The following is a 23,658-nucleotide window of genomic DNA, read 5'->3' on the forward strand; positions in this document are numbered from 1 at the left end:
TTTAGTTTTTGTTTGTTTAAAGGTAATTAAGAACCAAAAAGTAGAGCAGGAGCTCAATAAGCTCCACTGCTATCAACAGTCAAAGCCTCCTCTATCAACATTTACACCAACTGTATTTAACCATCATTCTTTTCTCTGTTCACCCATATCTTTTAAATTATGTCAGGGTTCAAAAATAATGAAAAAGAGAGTCTTCTCCCTGATTAAAGTTTCAAAAACTCTTCCAGCTTGCTAATTTCTTTTCTACAGTTCTACTCTTAATTTAGGTGTGCTTACACATCGTACTGTACAACATTTAATATTAACCTTTTCATTGGTATTTTGTCAACACCCTTATAAGACATTCAAGGCCTGATGCCTTTTATATATGTGATTAAGGCACCAGTAAACAGCATAAAATATATTCATTTGTGTTGGTCTTTGGCTTTCTCAGAGAAAGCCTGTGCTCACACATGGAAGCAAGTGACCAGAGGTGAAGTATAGAGAGAGGTGAGTCAAAGATCCCAAACACTCACATTCCAGATAACTAGTGAGATATGGATCTGTGCATTTCCTATATTCATACTTAATGAGAGGCAGTGTGTTTTTGACAAAGGAAAACTGGAGCAATTACTAAGAAACAAAGGTATGAGCTCTAGACCTGGGACACACATCCTGGGCTATATGTCAGTGTTCTCACGTGTTACTCCTCACCCATTTCCTTACCAGAACTGTTGCAGTGGACAGGGTCAACAGGTCTTCCATTTTTATCAGAGCAAGCTATTCCTCGAAAGCGCATGCCTTTTCCACATTCTTTGGTGTCTCCTTGTACCCGCAGTCCTCTGTGAGGCTCCTTTCTGCCTTCAGGAAGGATGCAATCTGACCAGTTTCCATAAGGATGAGATGTAAACACATCACAAGGACATGGTTCTGTTTCCACTAGAGGGTACAAGTCAGCATCCTGGCATTTCTCTTTCTTTCTGCTTTTCCCTGTTCCAACAAGAGATATGGATGTGTTAATTTCACATCTGTTGTTTTGTTAAGTTGTTCACATTTCAAAGCTCTTAGGCAATTAAGTCAAATAAAGCCTTTCTCTTTTTTTCACTTTCTTTTTTCTTTAACACAGAAGTAAGTCCTAGGACAATGAAGCAATCCCCACAGCAACTGTGAAATTTAAGTTAATTGGGGGGAAAAAAGGCTTCATGTTGGAGAGTGGCAAAAAATACTTAGAAAAAATTTGCTACAGTGGCTTGACAACTAGAAAAATTCTTGTTGATTTATATTGGTGTCTTTATAATTTGTTGATAAAAACTGACTATCTTGTCTCCATTTTCCTTGAAATTAATGGTTTCCACGGAAGCGAACAAAATGGGGTAAGTATAATGCTGCCTTTTTTTCAAGTAACTTTTTAAAAAATAGTTTGTTTATTCAAGGAAAAAAATTATATACACCCAGACAATGACCTTGGAGTTAGCTTGGGTGTCACTTGGGGTGTGGTGGACAAAGTGTGATTTATTTTGCTTCCTGTTATCAGGAACTCAGAAATGCTGACAGAAACAATATATTGAAATAAATGCTCAAAGCAAGTTGGGTAATTTAATCTGAGAAAAAGATATGACTTGCACTTTGAGAGACCTTTTTAACTTAAAGATTTTAGAACATGACCTCACATTACCAGTTGACTTCGACGGACCTTTTAGGTGTAATTCCAACTTTTGAGTAATGACAATGCAGAGTCATTTTTCAAAGCTGTGAGTACTTGATAATTATGTTTAATGGATTCTAAGACAGTCTGTAACTTGACTCAAATTTGCTACTAACACACTTCCTTTAGATTTTTAAGTTTTCCTAGATCTAATAATTTCTCTTTGTTTCTTCATTAGTAGGCCATTAGTGAGAGTCATGGCTGGTTATTTTAAATGGTAGGGAGCTTTATTAATCTATTTCTAGTCTTAAATGGCTGTTTTGGAAGTGCTTGCTATAAGCTGATACATAGACTACTTTCTCATTGTGAAATAGTTTACATGTGCTGTGTCATTCAGTCGTGTCCAACTCTTTGCAACCCCATGAACTATAACCCACCAAGCTCCTCTGTCCATGGGGATTCTCCAGGCAAGAATACTAGAGTGGGTTGCCATGTCCTCCTCCAGGGGATCTTCTCAGCCCAGGGATCAAACCCAAGTCTCCCTCACTGCAGGTGGATTTTTGACCCTCTGAGTCACCTAGGGAAGCCCATGAATACTGGAATAGGTAGTCTATCCCTTCTTCAGTGGATCTTCCTGACCCAGGAATCAAACCGGAGTTTCTTGCGTTGAAGGCAGATTCTTTACCATGTGAGCTATCAGGGAGGCTCCATATTATTTACATTACACACAACTATTCTACAGTTGTCACCTGGAGGACTAGCTGTATCTCATCTGTGATGCTTCTGGACACAATAAATAAGGATTCCTATAGGTTCTGAAAAGATCTTGCAGAAGCTTTGGCCACACAACTGTCTCTCTAGAGGGATATACTTCTTGAATCTACCTTTAGGGCCACTTGCTCAGAATAAGTTTGAGGAGCACTGCCTCTATCTCTGCTGTGAGCATTTACTGCATGGGAGACATATCAGTGGGTGAGGAGGATTGGCACCTTCTTATCAGCATTCAACATACCCAAGTATCTGGTGCTTCTCAAATGTCCAAAAAGTACAGTTTTCTCCATCTCTTATGTGCCCATTCTCTTCTCAACACACTTAACCCTAGGTTTTGAGTCTATCTATTCCCTAAAACAACAAAGTAATAACATCCTGAACTATCTTTTACTTTTTATCTTTCAGACTTGATATTCAATGATAGCCTTGGAGCACTGACTACACCATCATTCTTGAAATATCCTTTCACACCTTACCTTTCTGTCCCTCACCCCTGCTCTACACCCCCACCATCTTTCTGGGCACATCTTTTTTTGTTCATTTGTTTGTTGAATTCTTCTCCCTTTGTACCTCTCTTAACTGATGGGTTTCCTAAGGGCATAGCCCTAGTTTCTCTTTTCTCATTCTCACAAAGAGTATAACCCTCTGTACCCCTTAAGTCCCTAATTATCATCTTCAGCCAAGATGTCTTACTCAAATTTCTGGGCCACATGCTGGAAATCTACACCTAAACAATCAGTCAAACTCAACCTGGCAACAGCCACACTCACTCACTCTGACCATCATAACTTTTCCTTTTCCTTCTACATTTCCCAGTCCTACCAATACTCATATTTAGCCCTCCACCAAATTTCCAGCTTAAATCACTATACTGGCTCCTTTCAAGATTTTATTGCCACCATAACTCACTCCCTTCAATCTTTTCCCTGCACTTCAGCCAGAATCAACTCACAAAGTTAGAAATCTGATCATATCATTCATCTACTTAAAACTTTCCAGTGGCTTACCACAGTTCATGGAATAGTCTAGACTCTTTACTTCGGTCATCAAAGTTCCACAGGATTGGGCCTGTTGATATTTGTCTCATAACTATGCTGCTTGTGTCATGTTAAAAATAATACTGAGCATTTTTAGTTCCTAAAAGCCACTCATTTAACTTCTGGTCTTTGCATGTTCTATTCCAGGAATGGTCACCAGTTCTACCCTCTCTCTATAGCCTAGTTAATGACTACCTGTCCTTTAGGTCCAAACTGGGATTATTCCTCCAGAAAGTCATCCTTGAACACACTCTTCATCTCTGTTCTAGAAGAGGTATTCTTCTGTACTTGGGTAGCATGTGATAGGCAGAATGCTGGCTCCCCAAGAATGTTTACATCCTAATCCCTAGAACAACTAAACATCTATGGCAAAATAAACTTTGTAGATGTAACTAAGGTTATGGATGTTGAGATGAGATCATTTTGAATTATCTGGCTGGGTCCAACATAATCACATGATCTAAAATTCAGACAATCTTTCCAGGTTGAGTAGAGTCAGAGGGGATATAACTGTGACAGAATAATCAAAGAGATACAATGTTACTGAATTCCATGACTTTGGAAGAAGAGAACCATAACCAAGGAATGTAAGCAAATCCTAGAAGCTGGAAAAGAAAACATGTTCCTCTAAACCTTCTAGAAAAAAAAAATCCTATCTTGCCAACATCTTGTTAATAGTCCTGTAAAATCTCTGACTTCAGACATACAGAACTGTAAGATAATAAATTTGCATTGTTTTAAGTCATAAAATTTGTGGTAATTTGTTACGGAAGTAATAAAAAAACTAATAAGCACCCTATATAACAGCTATTGTAGCAGGTACTATACTGTGTTGTGACTCTCCATATCAAAACTACCTAAATTATACTGGACGCTCTTAAAATCAACTCTATCTATTCCTTTGTAGAGCTCCAAGGTCTAGCACACATAAATGATAAAAATTTTTCCTTGAATAATTGAACAAAGATTTCTAAAAAGATGAAAAAAAAAGGAAGACATAAGAGAGAGAAAGAATAGGAATAAGGAAAATGTTCATGTACAATGTAAACAAGTTATTGGCAGAACAAATATTCTGGAAAATATATGCCGTCTCTAAGTTAGTGATATCCTTCTTAATTACATGGGATCTCTGTGTGAAGAAGGCTTTGAGCAAGTTAGTTAATGCAGAGATAATTCTCACAATGAGAAACAAATTATCGGTGGTCCTTAACTTTGACTGGAAAATTCTGAAAGAGATGGGAATACCAGACCATCTGACCGGCCTCTTGAGAAACCTGTATGCAGGTCAGGAAGCAACAGTTAGAACTGGACATGGAACAACAGACTGGTTCCAAATAGGAAAAGGAGTACGTCAAGGCTGTATATTGTCACCCTGCTTATTTAACTTATATGTAGAGTACATCATGAGAAATGCTGGGCTGGAAGAAGCGCAAGCTGGAATCAAGATTGCCAGGAGAAATATCAATAACCTCAGATATGCAGATGACACCACCCTTATGGCAGAAAGCAAAGAAGAACTAAAGAGCCTCTTGATGAAAGTGAAAGAGTAGAGTGAAAAAGTTGGCTTAAAGCTCAAAGTTCAGAAAACGAAGATCATGGCATCTGGTCCTATCACTTCATGGCAAACAGATGGGGAAACAGTGGCAGACTTTAGTTTTTGAGGCTCAATATCACTGCAGATGGTGATTGTAGCCATGAAATTAAAAGACGCTTACTCCTTGGAAGAATATGACCAACCTAGACAGCATATTAAAAAGCAGAGACTACTTTACCAACAAAGGTCCATCTAGTCAAGGATATGGTTTTTCCAGTAGTCATGCATGGATGTGAGAGTTGGACTATAAAGAAAGCTGAGTGCTGAAGAATTGATGCTTTTGAACTGTAGTGTTGGAGAAGACTGTTGAGAGTCCCTTGGACTACAAGGAGATCCAACCAGTTCATCCTAAAGGAAATCAGTCCTGAGTATTCGTTGGAAGGACTGATGTTGAAGTTGAAGCTCCAGTACTTTAGCCACCTGATGCGAAGACCTGACTCATTGGAAAAGACCCTGATGCTGGGAAAGATTGAAGGCAGGAGAAGAAGGGGACAACAGAGGATGAGATGGTTGGATAGCATCACTGAGTCAATGGACATGAGTTTGAGTAAACTCCGGGAGTTGGTGATGGACTGGGAGGCCTGGTGTGCTGCAGTCCATGGGGTCACTAAGAATTGGACACGAGTGAGCGACTGAACTGAACTAAACTAACTTTGATTACATTCTAGTCATAATCAGTATTAATCTTTGGATTCAGAACCAGCTAGTATTTTAAAAATATTAAAAAAAAATCAATCTCCTTTATAACTCTGAAGACATTTTTCACCTTAAATTAGAAATTTGTAACTTATTCTAAAAAAACACAAATCTACAATATTTAAAAGGTATTAGTTAGCCAGTTATTTTGAATGTATCAGTATTTAGTAACCTACGTAGATTTTCTATTTGATAGACTGATAATTTACAGTACTGTATAAGCAACTACTTTAGTTATCACTAAATCTAAAACTTGTGATTACCTAGTTTGCATAAAACACAGAGAACACTCAGATATTAAATTGAAGATTCTAGTTAAAAAAAATGGAAAAAGAAAAATAAACACCTTAGATGATCCCCTATACAATGGAGGGCTTGTATTCATGTTTGTATTCTTCTCTCTGTGTGTCTATGTTAGAGAATGACATTGCTTTATAGTCTAAGCTCATGTTTTTTAATACTATCATCCATGTTTGAGATTGCTTATTAAATTTACTACCAAATTACATGGGAGAAACCAAAACACAAGCACTAGTATCACAACAATAAAAATAAGGCTTCAGAAGTACACATTTTTCACTACTTATTTTTCTACCAAAGATACAGCAAACAAAAGAAGAGCAAAGAGTACTTTGCTCTCCATTCAAGTTTACAAAGATTAACCCACTGTAGTTGCTGACTGACAGTGAACTCAGTGTTTCAGATAGAAGAAATTAAAGACAATGACAGAATGCTTGTGGTTTGGACAAACAGACCCTTAGACAGTTACATGCATTTCAGAAAGAATTCCAATAAATCACACTTCTTAACATCTTCCAATACATAGAAAAGCATTACAATCATTATGCTGAGATTTCTGTTTTTTTTTGTGACTAGTGGTAAGTTTCTACCAAGATGTATGCTGACTGCATTACCTAACAAGTTCAATTCAGTTCACTCTGTTATGTCCATCTCTTTGCGACCCCATGGACTACAGCACACCAGGCCTCCCTGTCCATCACCAACTCCCGGAGTTCACTCAAACTCATGTCCATTGAGTTGATGATGCCATCCAACCATTTCATCCTCTGTCGTTCCCTTCTCCTCCCACCTTCAATCTTTCCCAGCATCAGGATCTTTTCAAATGAGTCAGTTCTTCGCATCAGGTGGCCAAAGTACTGGAGTTTCAGCTTCAACATCAGTCCTTCCAATGAATATTCAGGACTGATTTCTTTAGGAAGGACTAGTTGGATCTCCTTGCAGTCCAAGGGACTCTCAAGAATCTTCTCCAATACCATAGTTCAAAAGCATCAATTCTTCGGCTCTCAGCTTTCTTTATACTCCAACTCTCACATCCATACATGACTACTAGAAAAAACATTGCCTTGACTAGATGGACCTTTTTAATATGCTGTCTAGTTTGGTCATAACTTTCCTTACAAGGAGCAAGCGTCTTTTAATTTCATGGCTGTAATCACCACCTGCAGTGATTTTGGAGCCTCGAAAAATAAGTCTGCCACAGTTTCCCCATCTATTTGCCATGAAGTGATGGGACCAGAGGCCATGATCTTAGTTTTCTGAATGTTGAGCTTTAAGTCAGCTTTTTCACTTTCCTCTTTCACTTTCATCAAGAGGCCCTTTAGTTCTTCTTTGCTTTCTGCCCTAAGGGTGGTATCATCTGCATATCTGAGGTTATTGATATTACTCCCAGGAATCTTGATTCCAGCCTGTGGTTCGTCCAGCCCAGCATTTCTCATGATGTACTCTGCATATAAGTTAAATAATCAGGGTGACAATATACAGCCTTGACATACGCCTTTTCCTATTTGGAGTCAGTCTGTTGTTTCATGTCCAGTTCTAACTGTTGCTTCCTGACCTGCATACAGATTTCCCAAGAGGCAGATCAGGTGGTCTGGTATTCCCATCTCTTTCAGAATTTTCCACAGTTTATTGTGATCCACACAGCCAAAGGCTTTGGTATAGTCAATAAAGCAGAAATAGATGTTTTTCTGGAAGTCTCTTGCTTTTTTGATAATCCAGCAGATGTTGGCAATTTGATCTCTGGTTCCTCTGCCTTTTCTAAAACCAGCTTGAATGTCTGGAATTTCACAGTTCATGTATTGTTGAAGCTTAGCTTGGAGAATTTTGAGCATTATTTTATTATTATGTGAGATGAGTGCAACTGTATGGTAGTTTGAGCATTCTTTGGCATTGTCTTTCTTTGGGATTGGAATGAACACTGACCTTTTCCATCCTGTGGCCACTGCTGAGTTTTCCAAATTTGCTGACATATTGAGTGCAGCACTTTCACAGCATCATGTTTTAGGATTTGAAATAGCTCCACTGGAATCCCATCACCTCCACTAGCTTTGTTCGTAGTGATGCTTCCTAAAGCCCACTTGACTTCACATTCTAGAATGTCTGGCTCTAGGTGAGTGATCACACCATCGTGATTATCTAGGTCATGAAGATCTTTTTTGTACAGTTCTTCTGTGTATTCTTGTCACCTCTTCTTAATATCTTCTGCTTCTGTTAGGTCCATACCATTTCTGTCCTTTATTGAGCTCATCTTTGCAAGAAATATTCCCTTTAAGTCACATATAAACTAGCTTTCCTCACTACCTCTTTGTAGCAGTTCCTTAGAGTTATCTGAGAGGCCATCTGCTAAGCTATAGTTCTCATTCAGACCCTGGATAAACCTTAACTCACAACACTCATGCAGTGCATTTGTCTTTCAGTTGAAAATTTTGGTGACCACAAAGGGACCCAGAAGAGACTCGTCTCATTTGCCTGAACTCTATCTGGGGCCTTGATCCCCCCAAAAGGCCCTTTGTGCTAGTCTAGTCTACCCCCTCAGGATGTCCAGACAACTGGGTAAGTCTCTCCTAGGTCTTGGATCTCCTGTGTTGGTTCACAGTTCTTAAGGGTTTGTTTTTTTTTTTTTTTTTTTTTGGTGATTGTTAAACTCCGTGCCATAAAGAGTAAGTTTTCCTTGAAGTTAGATTCAAGAAGAGGTAGCTAGTTACCTGGATGAAAGACAATGGGAAGATTTTGCTCAGTGAAAAGCCACTGAGTGGGTTACTCCAGTTGAGAGAGGTTGGGAGGTTGCTCAGTTGAAATACACCAAGTCGTTTGGACTGGATGATTACATAGGAGACTGAATTGGCATCTTTACTTGAATATTTTAAGCAGAGTTTGTCTGAATAATTTACCATGTGAGCGCTTTCCGCTCCAAAGATAAGAGACACAGCTTTTCCCAACCAGTTACAGCTTTCTTAGTCAACTGGGAAACTTATGACAGTGGCAAGGGCAAGCCCTCACACCATGCAGTGGTCCCATAAGGAGACCCACTCATTAATTCAAAGAAATTTGCTCTGGGGACACATATAACATTGGTCATCCAGTGTTCCAAATATCCATGGACATTTTATACTGCCAGAGGGAGAAACAGACATGTGAAAGAGCTGATATGAATCCAGGGTACTTCCTAGAGGTGTTAAGCCCAACAGCACACCAGCCCACCATGCAGTCTTTTATTCTGACAAACATACATTGAAATGGGAAACAAAGGCTTCAAAGCAGAAGAAAGTGGTGTCAGATAAACCTTTGATTCATATCCTGCCAGGTTCATATATATATATATATATATATATACACACATATATATATATAGGAGCTTATACTTGCAAGTAGTTTAGAAATTAAGAAAACTTAATTTGGAAATTAAGAAAACTTCATCCTGAAAAAGGTCATGATGGGACTCTCCTGCCATTCCAACAGTGGCTTTTACATATGCAGTTAGAGAAAAAGCTGGCTTTATATAATAGTCTTTCAAAATTCTGACCCTAAGGGAACAAAAGTCCTTCTAGGAGGAGCTTACAATGGTTTCCCTGGGTCTTTGAGATGTAAATGTTCTACCAGGTCTTCTCAGGAAACTCTTATCTAGACCATCTCTAATTTCTGAGGTTGAAAAAAAGATGGGGGGCAGCTTTTATCCAAGAGCAAACTCCAAGAGTAAACTCATTGCAACAATTATTATAAACTAGTGAGTTTTATATTGTAATACCAGATTCATGTCTTAAGTTTTAAAACGAAGCTGTAAGATCTCTGATTATATGTCTGTGTCTACATTATAGAATATTATATGTTTCTACATTTGGTGATGTATTATAAAAATTAAACTGTAAAGGAGACCTATTTAATTGGCTTAAACATAATGAAGTGCTTCAAGAAATTCTCAGAAATACAAATTAACCCAATTTTTTTAAGATCACATGATCAAGGATTAATCATTACCCAATAAAAACAAGCTGATTGGTTTAACTGAAAAACCCATACTGTGACAACATTACATGTGAAAATGTTATTGTATCTATGTTTACAGAATGTCAAAAAAGATCATGTTACCACTAACAAACTTTGTCAGCAAGAAAAATGATATTTTCATAAAGACATTTCAATGCAAGCATGGTAGGATATTTTTAGGTGAATGCTAAGAATGATTATGTCTTCCTCTATTTCTACTTAAAAATAGTTTCTCTAGATCTTCTGGTAACTTGAAACTTTAGAGTTTTACTAAGTTAAATGATAGGAACTGATTGATTGTCTAGATTATTTCCAAATAAAACACATGAAAATTTATACTTGCTTAGGCAATGGCAACCCACTCCAGTACTCTTGCCTGGAAAATCCCATGGACAGAGGAGCCTGGTAGGCTGCAGTCCATGGGGTCGCTAGGAGTCAGACACAACTGAGCGACTTCACTTTCACTTTTTACTTTCATGCATTGGAGAAGGAAATGGCAACCCACTCCAGTGTTCTTGCCTGGAGAATCCCAGGGACGGGGGAGCCTGGTGGGCTTCTGTTTATGGGGTTGCACAGAGTTGTACACGAGGTGACTTAGCAGCAGCAGCAGCAATTAAAGTCTCAAATTTCACATTCTTACAAAAAAAATAAAGATGTTTGGTTCACTGGGTACATGTCTTGTACCACATTGGAGAAAAAATTACATTGTGGAAAAATGTGTGTTTCTAGAGGTAACAGAATATGTTCATAAGTTTGCCAATCGGACATGCTAATGTGACAGTTCACAACTGGTTTCTCTTGGTTTTCACTAAAGATGGAAGGTTTGAAAATTATGATTAATATATGAACCTAGAACCACCAAAATAAAGAAAATGTTTTCATATGCAAGAAAACTTTTAAAAGGGTCAATAGAAAGGAAATGCATTCTATTAAGGGAAAACAAAGTAATTACTTTCAAAAGAGAGTTTAAGAGAAAAAGAAAAAGTGAACTCAAAGGATAAAATCTAAATGAAAAAAGGCAAATTATAGGCTTATGGAAAAGAAATCTTGAGAAAGAATTTGATGTATGGTCAGGGCTGGCTAAGATTAACATGAACTTGAATGAAAAAGTTGGCTTAAAGCTCAATCATGGCATCTGATCCCATCACTTCATGGGAAATAGATGGGGAAACAGTGGAAACAGTGGCTGACTTTATTTTTTTGGGCTCCAAAATCACCGCTGATGGTGATTGCAGCCATGAAATTAAAAAACGCTTACTCCATGGAAGGAAGGTTATGACCAACCTAGATAGCATATTGAAAAGCAGAGGCATTACTTTGCCAACAAAGGTCCGTCTAGTCAAGGCTATGGTTTTTCCAGTGGTCATGTATGGATGTGAGAGTTGGATGGTGAAGAAAGCTGAATGCTGAAGAATTGATGCTTTTGAACTGTGGTGTTGGAGAAGACTCTTGAGAGTCCCTTGGACTGCAAGGATATCCAACCAGTCCATCCTAAAGGAGATCAGTCCTGGGTGTTCATTGGAAGGACTGATGTTGAAGCTGAAACTCCAATACTTTGGCCACCTCATGCGAAGAGTTGACTCATCGGAAAAGACCCTAATGCTGGGAAGGATTGGGGGCAAGAGGAGAAGGGGACAACAGATGATGAGATGGTTGGATAGCATCACTGACTCGATGGACATGGGTTTTGGTAAACTCCGGGAGTTGGTGATGGACAGGGAGGCCTGGCGTGCTACGGTTCATGGGGTCGCAAAGAGTCAGACATGACTGAGCGATTGAACTGAACTGAATTGGTTGAAAGAATTCTAATATTAAAAATAAACTTTTGCAAAACTAGAATTTGAATCTCTGTTATGTGAAGTCGCTCAGTCGTGTCCGACTCTTTGTGACCCCATGGACTGTAGTCTACCAGACTCCTCTGTCCATGGGATTTTCCAGGCAAGAATACTGGAGTGGGTTGCCATTTCCTTCTCCAGGGGATCTTTCCAACCCAGGGATTGAACCCTGGTCTCCCGTGTTGTAGGCAGACGCTTTACCGTCTGAGCCATTTAATCCTTATTCTCTGTTATGACCTCTTGCTAATGTTGGCATTTCTCAGAAAGCCCCGGAAAAATCAAAGAAAAAAAAAAAAAAAAAAAAACAAAGAAACTTATTAGGTTTACTTGATATATTAAATTATATGATTAACATTGTTAAATAAATGAAGATGATGAATCTTAGGTAATATTGTATGAGTAAATATTGTTAATATAAATATTCTAGAGTTTATATGAAATTGCTAAAATTTAGTTGTCCTACTATGTTATCATTTATAGTCCAAATTATCTTAAAATGTAACAGAAATAACCAAATTTCTTTGTCACTAGTAATCAGATCCTTAAACATGCCATTTTAAAAGTCTTTTGTCATTTATAGTTTTTATTCTATTACTTTTATTAAAATTCTTCATCTTCAAGAAAATTCATAGAAAGGGCTTTTTTGGGAACAATTACAGGTTTTTGACAACTTTCAGATTATACTACTGAACTGTGTAAGAAATTAAATAATTCTAATGAACAATCTGATGACTTCATAAAATTGTTAACAGGAAAGCAACAAAATTAATTGCATAGGACTGAATGAACTGATAGGGTTATAATTTTTTAGACTTTTTTTTTTCTCTTTAGACTTTTTGTCTAAAATATCACTGCTTATCTTTGCTTTCTAGATATAAGGAAATCTTTCTTGTACAATAACTAACAACAATTTGATAAATTATACCTTTGTAAGTAGAAGTGAAACATTTATCTTTTTTTTTCCCCTACCTGATCCCTCCAGAAGTGGATACTTCTTATTCTTATTTTCATGGAAATATAATTATTTGCATAAGTTCAATAAAAATCTGTTCTCCTTTTAACAGGGCATAATGGAAACATTGGTTATATTATCATAGCTTTGACTGGGATGTTGTGTTTGAGAATATACACAGAATCAGATATAACCAGTCAGCTTTAAAAAACTAATATAAACTTTGTATGTGTGTGCTTGCTCTGTTGCTCAGTTGGGCTCATGTCCATACCTGACTCTTAACGATCCAATGGACTGTAGTGTGCTAGGCTCCTCTGTCTATGGGATTATCCTGGCAAGAATACTGGAGTGGGTTACCATTTCTCCTCCAAGGGATCTTCCGGACCCAGTCATCCAGCCTGTGTCTCCTGAGCCTCTAGCTTTGTCACAGGCGAATTCTTTACCACTGAGCCACGTGGGAAACCCCAAGAAAGACGTTATGAAGCCATGAAATGCCTTAGAGTGACAGCCTACTCCCTTATTTGCAGGGTTCTTGGCAACCTTGGTTGTTGGCTCAGAATGTAAAGTGTCTGCTTGCAATGCAGGCAGTCTGCGTTCAATCCCTGAATCGGGAAGATCTCCTGGAGAAGGAAATGGCAACCCACTCCAGTATTCTTGCCTGGAAAATCCCATGGATGGAGGAGCCCGTGGGCTACAGTCCATAGGATCACAAAGAGTCGGATCTGACTGAGTAACTAACACTTTCTTTTCTTTCAGCAACCTTATCAGGTGAATAAGAAAGGACTCTCAAGCTATTTGGGGGGACTTGAGAAGAGAGGAATTCACCCAAATCTGTAGGAATCATTGGTAAATCTGATGCCAAGTCCTAGGCATAATTTTCCTGGCTTTGAGAAGTCTTATAAATTTTAGTCTGGGACTGTTTTATAAGTTTAAAAAAAAAATGCAACCAAATTTAAAGAGCCTATATAAACAATTGCTATTCTTGGTACACTTATATAAATAATCAGGCCAAGTTTATTGAAACCAGACTTACTTTGCAAATAAATTAGTCTTAGTTTGGCTGTATTTGGTGGAAATGAGGATAATTTTATAGAAAAAAATGTTTCAGTATTATACCTTTATAGTCCTAGATGGCTCCTGTTGATATATTGTCACAAAAGTTTAAATGAATTGTTAAAAGGACATTTTAAGCTTGTTTCTGAAGTTTATCACAGTAATCTGTCTTTGGATAAGGATCGATACCCCATGAACTACATTCCGGAGAGCATATACTAGAAAAAAATTATCATTTAAAGGATTCTCTCCAGCCTAGATTGAAAGACCCTTATCAGCTACTCTTAGCTTGTTTATGCACAACAAAACTAAAGGGAACTGACTCTTAGAGTCGTATTTCCCGCTTAAAAAAGGCCCTTGAACCAGAATTGTCTATAGAGAGGATTGCTAACCTCAAACTCATCTTGACACAAATGCTCAAACAGAAGAGAAACAATATTCATAATAGGAAGAGGAGCTGAGGGCATCAGAAGCAGATATTTATTCGAAAGTACCAGAGCAGATCTTGATTTCTTGGGACTTCCACATAGGAATCAAATGTTTTTCTAACACAGGCACAATCCTATGAAAAATTTTAATCTAATGTTTTGATCTATGGTCAATTATCTATGTCCAATACTTCTAGTTCACTTTGGTAGATTTCTCCTAACACTCTGATTGGATGGTCCCTTCGAAAATTTTAACATAAATATGAATTTTCTATCAAAATTATTCAAGCTCAATCAAAACAATGAGCTCAATTTCACTAGAAAACCATAACCTCCCACTTATCAGGAGGGGCCTTTCCTCAGCTATGGACTGGATTTATATGGCAACAGTCACTTAAGTGTAATGACTTAATTGGACTTGCTAATAGAACACATTTAATCACCCACATTAAAAACAAAAAAGAAAATCAGATTTCTGCCTTAAACAGTCTGTTCCCTAGTCTTGGTGATCTTTTAAGAACTGGTTTGATGCTGGCCGTTCACTGCATGAATCCCCATTATGACCTTATTATTACTTCTGGTAATGTAACGTGTATCCTGCTTATTCTATAAGATGGTTTCTTCTTGTGTTACCCAATTCAAAGCTGAGTCTCCGACAAAAGTAATGATTACTAAGAGACTTGAAACGACTGACTGAATATTCAGTTCTATATAGAATTAAAATGATTATAATAGTGCTAGAGTAGATATAAGAAGAAACAACAAGGGAGACTCATTTCCTGGACCATAACAGACTAGTAAGACAGGGAGTCCAGAGCCATTTGTGGTTACCATCAGAAGGACCTAGTCATAGCACATTGGATTGTTTATCAATGAAATCTGACCTTGACATAGGAATGAACCTTCCTAGGGCTATGGGACATGAAATGCCTCCCAAACTTTGAGTTTATGACCAAAGGGGGGGGGGCACTTAAGCAGAACAAGAGCAAAGAAGATCCCACTCTCCACCCAAGTCCACAAAGATTCATCCACTACAGTCCTTGACTGACTCAGTACACTCAATGCTTTCAACAGAGGAGGTTAAAGAAAATAAAGAGACTGTGTGCTTTGGACAAACAGAGCCATAGATAGTTACATGTACTTCAGGAAGAATTTTAATAAACTTCACTTCTGGCATATTCCCATACATAGAAGAGCACTATGATCATAAACTTGAGACTGCTGTTATCTGTAACTAGTAGGGAGTTTTCACCAAGAGGTATGCTGTATCATATTCTCTAACAGAAACAAAATCACATATAAACTAGCCTACTCCTCTACCTCCTTGGAGCAGTTTCTCAGAGCTACTTGAGAGGCTGTCTCCAGGGCTGTAGGCACCAGTTAAGGCCATGAATACACCTTACCTCTCACACTGTGCACTTTGCTTTCAATTGACACTACTATGTAACCCATTTGACTGATTTTTTTAAACAGTTCGTGTATTTCATGAAATTGACCAGTTGTTTAGGTCATCTAGGTACTCAGACATACAAAGGTCAATTAGCTAGGCAAAATCTTAGCAGTTAATGATTTAGAAGACAGCGTCTAGATTTTTTTTTTTGGTGTGTGTGTATAATTTTTAGGATAGAGTATAATGGTTTTTCAATATTTACCTTAAAAGTATATGTTAAATAAAAGTCATTAAAGTTCTGACAATTGATAACACAAACTTACTGGCTGTAAAATGAACAAATATGCTAGGATTTTACCTCATTCTCAATTTACTAGTACAATTTATCATTAACAAACTTTCAAAAGGAAGAAAAAATTGGCCACAAATTTCTTTCCCTCTCAAGGACATTCTCTCTTACCTCAATTATATGGACAAAGCTGTTAAGATAATGGCTTCTGAAACATTACACATGAACATGCAAAGCAAATTTCTTTAAACTGTCCCTTAACATGGAATTATTCCTGCCACATATATTCTATCCCACTATATTATTAGAGAATAAAAAATCTGTTTTATCTGAGAAGCAGAAGATATGTTTTATGCTACATAAAATTATATATGAACACTTTTAATAGACAAAATATCAAAGTATAACATGCAATTTAATGTTTCTCTTTGTGACTGCATGTTTCACCTTACTTACAAATAGGTTCCTGATCTGCATGCAGAAATCCTGTTAAGGACTCTCATGGATTTTATCAATCCATTAGAGTAAGTTAAATCTAAAATAATCATGTATCTAATGCATCCAAACAAAGGGGAGTCTTGAAACCAAGAGAATAAGCACTTGAGTTGCTCATGAGAACAAATAGTCATCTCTGCTTAATTCTTCAATGTCAATACCAATATTATTAACCTAATTATTATTCTGGTATTTTTCTTGGTTCTATCAGAAATTAAGCTTTTTTTGCCTATACGAAAAAACCTACAATGAAGAGAAGTTCTGGAATATTTATCTAGATAAGAAGTTAGATATATTACAATGTCAATTATTTGTATATTATAGCAAAAACTGTTCTAAGATCTTGATTAAACTACTTATGACTTTAGTTTCCATTAAATTTCAAAGAAGTAAATTGAACCAATAATAAGCATATACCACAAAAGCACAATCTATGTATGTATGTATATGTGAGCTTCCCAGGTGGTACTTGGTTCAGTTTACTCAGTCGTGTCCAACTCTTTCTGACCCCATGGACTGCAGCTTGCCAGGCTTCCTTGTCCATCACCAACTCTTGGAGCTTACTCAAACTTAGTCAAACATCAAGTCAGTGATGCCATCTAACCATCTCATCCTCTGTCATCCCCTTCTCCTCCTGCCTTCAATATTTCCCAGCATCAGGGTCTTTTCTAGTGAGTCATTTCTTCACATCAGGTAGCCAAAATATTGGAGTTTCAGCTTCAACATCAGTCCTTCAAATGAATATTCAGGACTGATTTCTTTAGGATAGACTAGTTGGATCTCCATGCACTCCAAGGGACTCTCAAGAGTCTTCTCCAACACCACAGTTCAAAAGTATCAATTCTTCAGTGCTCAGCTTTCTTTATAGTGCAGCTCTCACATCCATACGTGACTACTGGAAAAACCACAGCCTTGACTAGACGGACCTTTGTTGGCAAAGTAATGTCTCTGCTTTATAATACGCTGTCTAGGTTGGTCATAGCTTTTCTTTCACAAGTAGCAAGCGTCTTTTAATTTCATGGCTGCAGTCACCATCTGCAGTGATTTTGGAGCCCAAGAAAATAAAGAATGTCACCATTTCCATTGTTTCCCCATCTATTTGCCATGAAATGATTGGACTGGATGCCATGATCTTAGTTTTCTGAATGTTGAGTTTAAAGGCAACGTTTTCACTCACCTCTTCCACTTTCATCAAGAGGCTCTTTAGTTCTTCTTCACTTTCTGCCATAAGGGTGGTGTCATCTGCATATCTGAGGTTATTGATATTTCTCCCAGCAATCTTGATTCACGCTTGTGCTTCATCCAACCTGGCATTTCTCATGATGTACTCTGCATATAAGTTAAATAAGCAGGGTGACAATATGCAGCTTTGACACATTCCTTTCCCAATTTGAAACCAGTCTGTTTTTCCACGCCCAGTTCTAAATGTTACTTCTTGATCTTCATACCAATTTTTCAGGAGGCAGGTCAGATGGTCTGGTATTCCCATCTCTTGAAGAATTTTCCACATTTTGTTGTGATCCACACAGTCAAGGGCTTTGGCATAGTCATTCAGCAAAAGATGTTTTTTCTGGAACTTTCTTGTTTTTTTTTTGATGATCCAGTGGATGTTGGTAATTTGGTCTCTGGTTCCTCTGCATTTTCTAAATCCAGCTTGCATGTCTAGAAATTCATGGTTCATGTACTGTGGAGAATTTTGAGCATTACTTTGCTAGTGTATCAGATGAGTACAATTGTGTGGTAGTTTGAACATTCTCTAGCCTTCCCTTTCTTTGGGATTGGAATGAACACTGATTTTTCCAGTCTGTGGCCACTGTTGAGTTTTCCACATTTGCTGGCATATTGAGTGCAGCACTTTCACAGCATCATCTTTTAGGATTTGAAATAGCTCAACTGGAACTCCATCACCTCCACTAGCTTTGTTCATAATGATGTTTCCTAAGGTCCACTTGACTTCGCATTCCAGGATATCTGGCTCTAGGTGAGTGATCACAGCATCATGGTTATCTGGGTCATGAAGATCTTTTTTGTATAGTTCTTCTGTGTATTCTTCCACCTCTTCTTAATATCTTCTGCTGCTGTTAGGTCTATATCATTTCTGTCCTATATTGTGCCCATCTTTGTATGAAATGTTCCCTTGGTATCTCTAATTTTCTTGAAGAGATCCCTGGTCTTTCCCATTCTATTATTTTGCTCTATTTCTTTGCATTGATAGCTGAGGAAGGCTTTCTTATCTCCCCTTGCTATTCTTTGGAACTCTGTATTCAAATGGGTATATCTTTCCTTTTCTCCTTTGCCTTTAGCTTCTCTTCTTTTCACAGCTATTTGTTAAGACCTCCTCAGACGTCTATTTTGCCTTTTCATATTTCTTTTTCTTGGGGATGGTTTTGATCACCGTCTCCTGTACAACGTTACAAACCTCCATCCATAGTTCTTTAGGCACTGTCTATCAGATATAGTCCCTTGAATCTATTTGTCACTTCCACTCTATAATCATAAGGGATTTGATTTAGGTCATACCTGAATGGTCTGGTGACTTTCCCTACTTTTTTCAATTTAAGTCTGAATTTGACAATAAAGAGTTCGTGATCTGAGCTACAGTCAGCTCCTGGTCTTGTTTTTTGCTGACTTGTATAGAGCTTCTCCATCTTTGGCTGCAAAGAATATAATCAATCTGATTTCATTATTGACCATCTATGATGTCCATGTGTAGAGTCTTCTCTTGTGTTAATGCATGAGGGTGCTTGCTCTGACCAGTGCGTTCCCTTAGCAAAACTCTATTAGCCTTTGCCCTGCTTCCTTTTGTACTCCAAGGGCAAATTTGCCTGTTACTTCAGGTATCTCTTGACTTCCTACTTTTGCATTCCAGTCCCCATAAAGAAAGGACATCTTTTTTGGGTGTTAGTTCTAGAAGGTCTTGTAGGTCTTCATAGAACCATTCAACTTCAGCTTCTTCAGCATTACTGGTCAGGGCATAGGCTTGGATTACTGTGATATTGAATGGTTTGCCTTGGAAATGAACAGAGATCATTCTGTCGTTTTTGAGATTGCATCCAAGTATTCCATTTTGGACTCTTGTTGACTATGATGGCTACTCCATTTCTTCTAAGGGATTCTTGCCCACAGTGGTATATATAATGGTCATCTGAGTTAAATTCACCCTTTCTAGTCCATTTTAGTTCACTGATTCCTAAAATGTCAATGTTCACTCTTGCCACCTCCTGTCTGACCACTTCCAATTTGCTTTGATTCATGGACCTGACATTACAGGTTCCTATTCAATATTGCTCTTTACCTCCATTGGACTTTCCTTCCATCAGTCACATCCACAACTGGGTGTTGTTTTTGCTTCAGCTCCGTCCCTTCATTCTTTCTGGAGTTATTTCTCCACTGATCTCCAGTAGCATAGTGGGAACCTATAGACCTGGAGAGTTCATCTTTCAGTGTCCTATCTTTTTGCCTTTTTATACTGTTCACGGGGTTCTCAAGGCAAGAATACTGAAGTGGTTTGCCATTCCCTTCTCCAGCGAACCACATTTTGTCAGACCTCTCCACCATGACCCATCTGTCTTGGGTGGCCCTTCATGGTACAGCTCATGGTTTCATTGAGTTAGACAAGGTTGTGGTCTACGTGATCGGTATGGTTAGTTATCTGTGATTTTGGTTTTCATTCTCTCTGCCTTCTGATGGATAAGGATAAGAGGCTTATGGAAGCTTCCTGATGGGAGAGACTGACTGAGGGGGAAACTGGATCTTTTTCTAATGGGCAGGGCAATGCTCAGTAAATCTTTAATCCAATTTTCTGTTGATGGGCAGGGCTGTGTTCCCTCCCTGTTGTTTGACCTGAGGCCAAACTATGGTGGAGGTAATGACACAAGGTATTTTTTGTGCCCTCCAAGAGTCTGTTTCCCCAGTTTTGTGAAAATTCTGGCAACTCTATGGTGGGGTTAATGGTGACCTCTTCCAAGAGGGCTTATGCCACACTCAAGTCTGCTACTCAGAGCTCCTGCCCCTGCGGCAGGCCACTGTTGACTCGTACCTCCACAAGAGACACTCAAACAGTTCTGGCTCAGTCTCTGTGGTGTCTCTGGGTCCTGGTGCACACAAGGTTTGTTTGACCCCTCCAAGCTTCTCTGGTGGGTATGGGGTTTGATTCTAAATGTGATTTCACCCCTCCTACTATTTTTCTGGGGCTTCTCCTTTGCCCTTGGATATGGGGTATTTTTTTTGGTGGGATCCAATAGTCTCTTGTCTACCAGGCGGTGCTAGTGGTAAAGAATCTGCCTGCCAATGCAGGAGACACAGGAAATGTGGGTTCGATCTCTGAGTCAGGAAGATCCCCTGGAGAAGGGAATGGCAACTCACTCCCATATTATTGCCAGGAGAATTCCTTGGAAAGAGGAGCCTGGTGGGCTACATTCCATAGGGTCACAAAGAGTTGTACATGACTGAAACACACATGCACAAAAGCAGAATCTATGTATATAATCAATTTTTGCCTTCCACTACTAAAGTTTTAAAATATCAAGTTACTTATAAGGTAATGGTAAAGACCCTGACACTGGGAAAGATTGAAGGCAGTGGGAGAAGGGGACAACAGAGGATGAGATGGTTGGATGGCATCACTAACTCAATGGACATGTGTTTGACCAAACTCTGGGAAATAGTAAAGGACAGGAAAAACTGGCATGCTGCAGTCCATGGGGTCGCAAAGAGTAGGACACAGTTAAGCAACTGAACACAACAATAAGATAATGGAAAAAGACAATGATATAGGTGAGGTCTGTCTTTGATGCTTTTAACAAATCAGGTACTTTTTTCAAGCTTGCTGAGATCCTAGCATGAAAAATACCAGAAACTCTGCCATTAACTATTCCAAGGAAGTTGGTCGATATACTGCCATTTATCACTACAAAAATTATAAAGCTATATAGAGAGGAATTTCATAGCTTTGGAATGGTTCATATCTTTCATTTATTTCACAAGTATTAATGGAGTACATATTTTGTGTCAATCATATGCCTAGGAGATACATAATGGCAGGGAGGGTTGGGGGAGAGGGAGAGATGATATAATTCCCCATCCTTCTGGAATGGACATTCTCCTCAACAGGTTCGGTACAGCATCACCTGCTTGAAGCTGAAGAATAAAATGCACAACCTACCTGTGAGCTGTCGCCTTCTACTTCGAGTTGTTTCACAATTTGTGGAGCAGGGTGTAAACTTGGACCAAGCAGTGAAGGTGCATTCATCACGACATGGGACTATACATTCTTGCACGAGGGGAGGCATGCCATTTATCTTCTTGAGGCATTCCGTCGTTTCTGCTGATTGGTTATTATCAGAGATGCATGAGACAGCTAAAAAAAAAAAACACAGACATGGATTTTTTGTTGCTATTTTAATTAAATCAAGCTGCTGCTGATTCTTGGATGAAATAGCAGAATTCCCCAATGTTTGAAAAATTTGGTTATCACTGTGATTGCAAAAGGTGTTCAACATAGCTAATCTTATTTCTCTCTGGAAATTAAATGCTTATTGTTGCCAGTGGAGGTATTTGATAATTTAATTGGTTTCATTATTAATCCAAACCCTGCACTGACAGCAATCAAAATAATGTTCAGTAATTTTCTGTATGTCCAGCTTGTGAGCATTTGATCTCTAGAGATGGTATAAAACTAGAAAACAGAATCTACAACAGAACAATACAAAGATGAAAAAGGACCAAACCATGAAAAAAATCATTTGCATTTTTCACAGATTTGATTTTTGTTAACTTGTTTAAATGGCACTTATGTTTAAGTGGTCCTATGTTTATCAGTCAGTATTTAAAAGTAAATTTCCCTTTCTACAAGTAAACCATTTTTTTTCCCTTACTAACATTTCAGGATCAGTTAAATTTTTTAATCATTTTTTTCAAGTACAGGCATAATGTCTCCAGATAATCCCCGTTACAGATATCCTACCAATTGCAGATAACACTTCAATGCTTCTCACATACTTTTTCAACTGGAATTGTCTGCAGTCATACCATGAACTTATTTCAAGGTAAAACATTTTTTTGATTTTGCTTAATTTTTATTTGAGTCTTTGGACTAATGCCATTTTATTCAATTATGAATACATGATATTTTGTGCCTCTTTGATTCACCCTAACTAGGGACTCAAAGGATATATCTTTACTTTGTAGACCAGCATGTCTCAAACTTGGCATCAGTGACATTTTAGATTAGATAATTTCATTTTGTGGGTACACAAGTTTGTCTTACACATAGTAAGATACTTAGCAGCATTCTTGGCCTCAGCCAATTAGATGCCAATAGCACACGTACCCTCCTGGTTCTGAAAACCAAAAATGACTTTACACATTGACCTGTCCCCCCTGGTTGACAACTATACTTCTCAACTGATTTCTAACTATGGATGTCTTTGAGAATATAGAGATTTGGTGGCATAACTTCAGATCTACTCAAACAGCATCTCTGGGAAAGAAGTCTGGAAATATTTTTGTCTTTAAATGTCCCAGGTGGTTCTGATCCAGCCTGTTAAATGATCACCTGCCTTTGGCATAATGTCTTTGGAAATGGTATGTGTTAATGGGTATTTGCTGAGTTTAGCATCCTAAGAACAAATTGTTTAGGATCACTTTTATTACAGCTCTTTAAAATCTACCAAATTAAAAGGAATAAAGAGACCACAACTTAGGAACACTGTTGTTAAGAACTGTTTTTATAAACTTTCCTAGCACAGGGTAAGTATATGTAAGGACCTTCAGTTGCCCATTTCTCTTATATTCTGAATTTCTTTATCTGGAGCACAACAAAAAACTAGTCAATCTGAATATTGTCTATCCAGTTATCCATCCATTTATTTATTATTTATGAAATGGTGAAAGCCAAATGTATCTAATGCTTTAGGACCAAGGAATTAGCTAAAATAACAATGGCTGCACACACAATACGTCCCAGTTAGTACATCTGCTCTGAAGCAGGTGGGGCTATTCATTCATTATGAATAGTTTTTGTTCTTGTTTCTGTCCATATCCTAGGAACAAAATCCACTGCACATCAAGCCAACATCACCTGCATTTTCTTTGTTGGGAATATTATAGCCATTAATGATGAATACAGTGCAAGATCTTTTCTCAAGTAGGGTACAAGCAAATGTTTACTTGAATTTCATGCTTAGATAACTAATTTGGAGTCAAGTTA

At 38.0% G+C, this 23,658-nt stretch overlaps 1 protein-coding gene across 6 annotated transcripts in view; it reads right to left on the reverse strand.

The window, feature by feature from the left end:
* THSD7B (thrombospondin type 1 domain containing 7B) overlaps positions 1-23,658 on the reverse strand; it is a 1,641,422-nt gene that overhangs the window by 270,261 nt on the left and 1,347,503 nt on the right. For all 6 annotated transcript variants that reach the window (XR_014079260.1, XM_081579094.1, XM_081579097.1 and 3 more), the window contains 2 exons: positions 21,613-21,807; positions 706-969 (listed from right to left, as the gene is read on the reverse strand). Coding sequence is in view for 5 of the 6 variants with exons in the window: in XM_081579094.1 (XP_081435220.1) it covers positions 706-969; positions 21,613-21,807 (459 nt within the window). In the remaining variant the exon portion in view is untranslated. The remainder of the gene's footprint in view (positions 1-705; positions 970-21,612; positions 21,808-23,658) is intronic.

Source organism: Giraffa tippelskirchi, chromosome 3, assembly GCF_054371585.1.
Source record: "Giraffa tippelskirchi isolate mGirTip1 chromosome 3, T2T-mGirTip1v1.2.pri, whole genome shotgun sequence".
Lineage (NCBI taxonomy): Eukaryota > Metazoa > Chordata > Mammalia > Artiodactyla > Giraffidae > Giraffa > Giraffa tippelskirchi.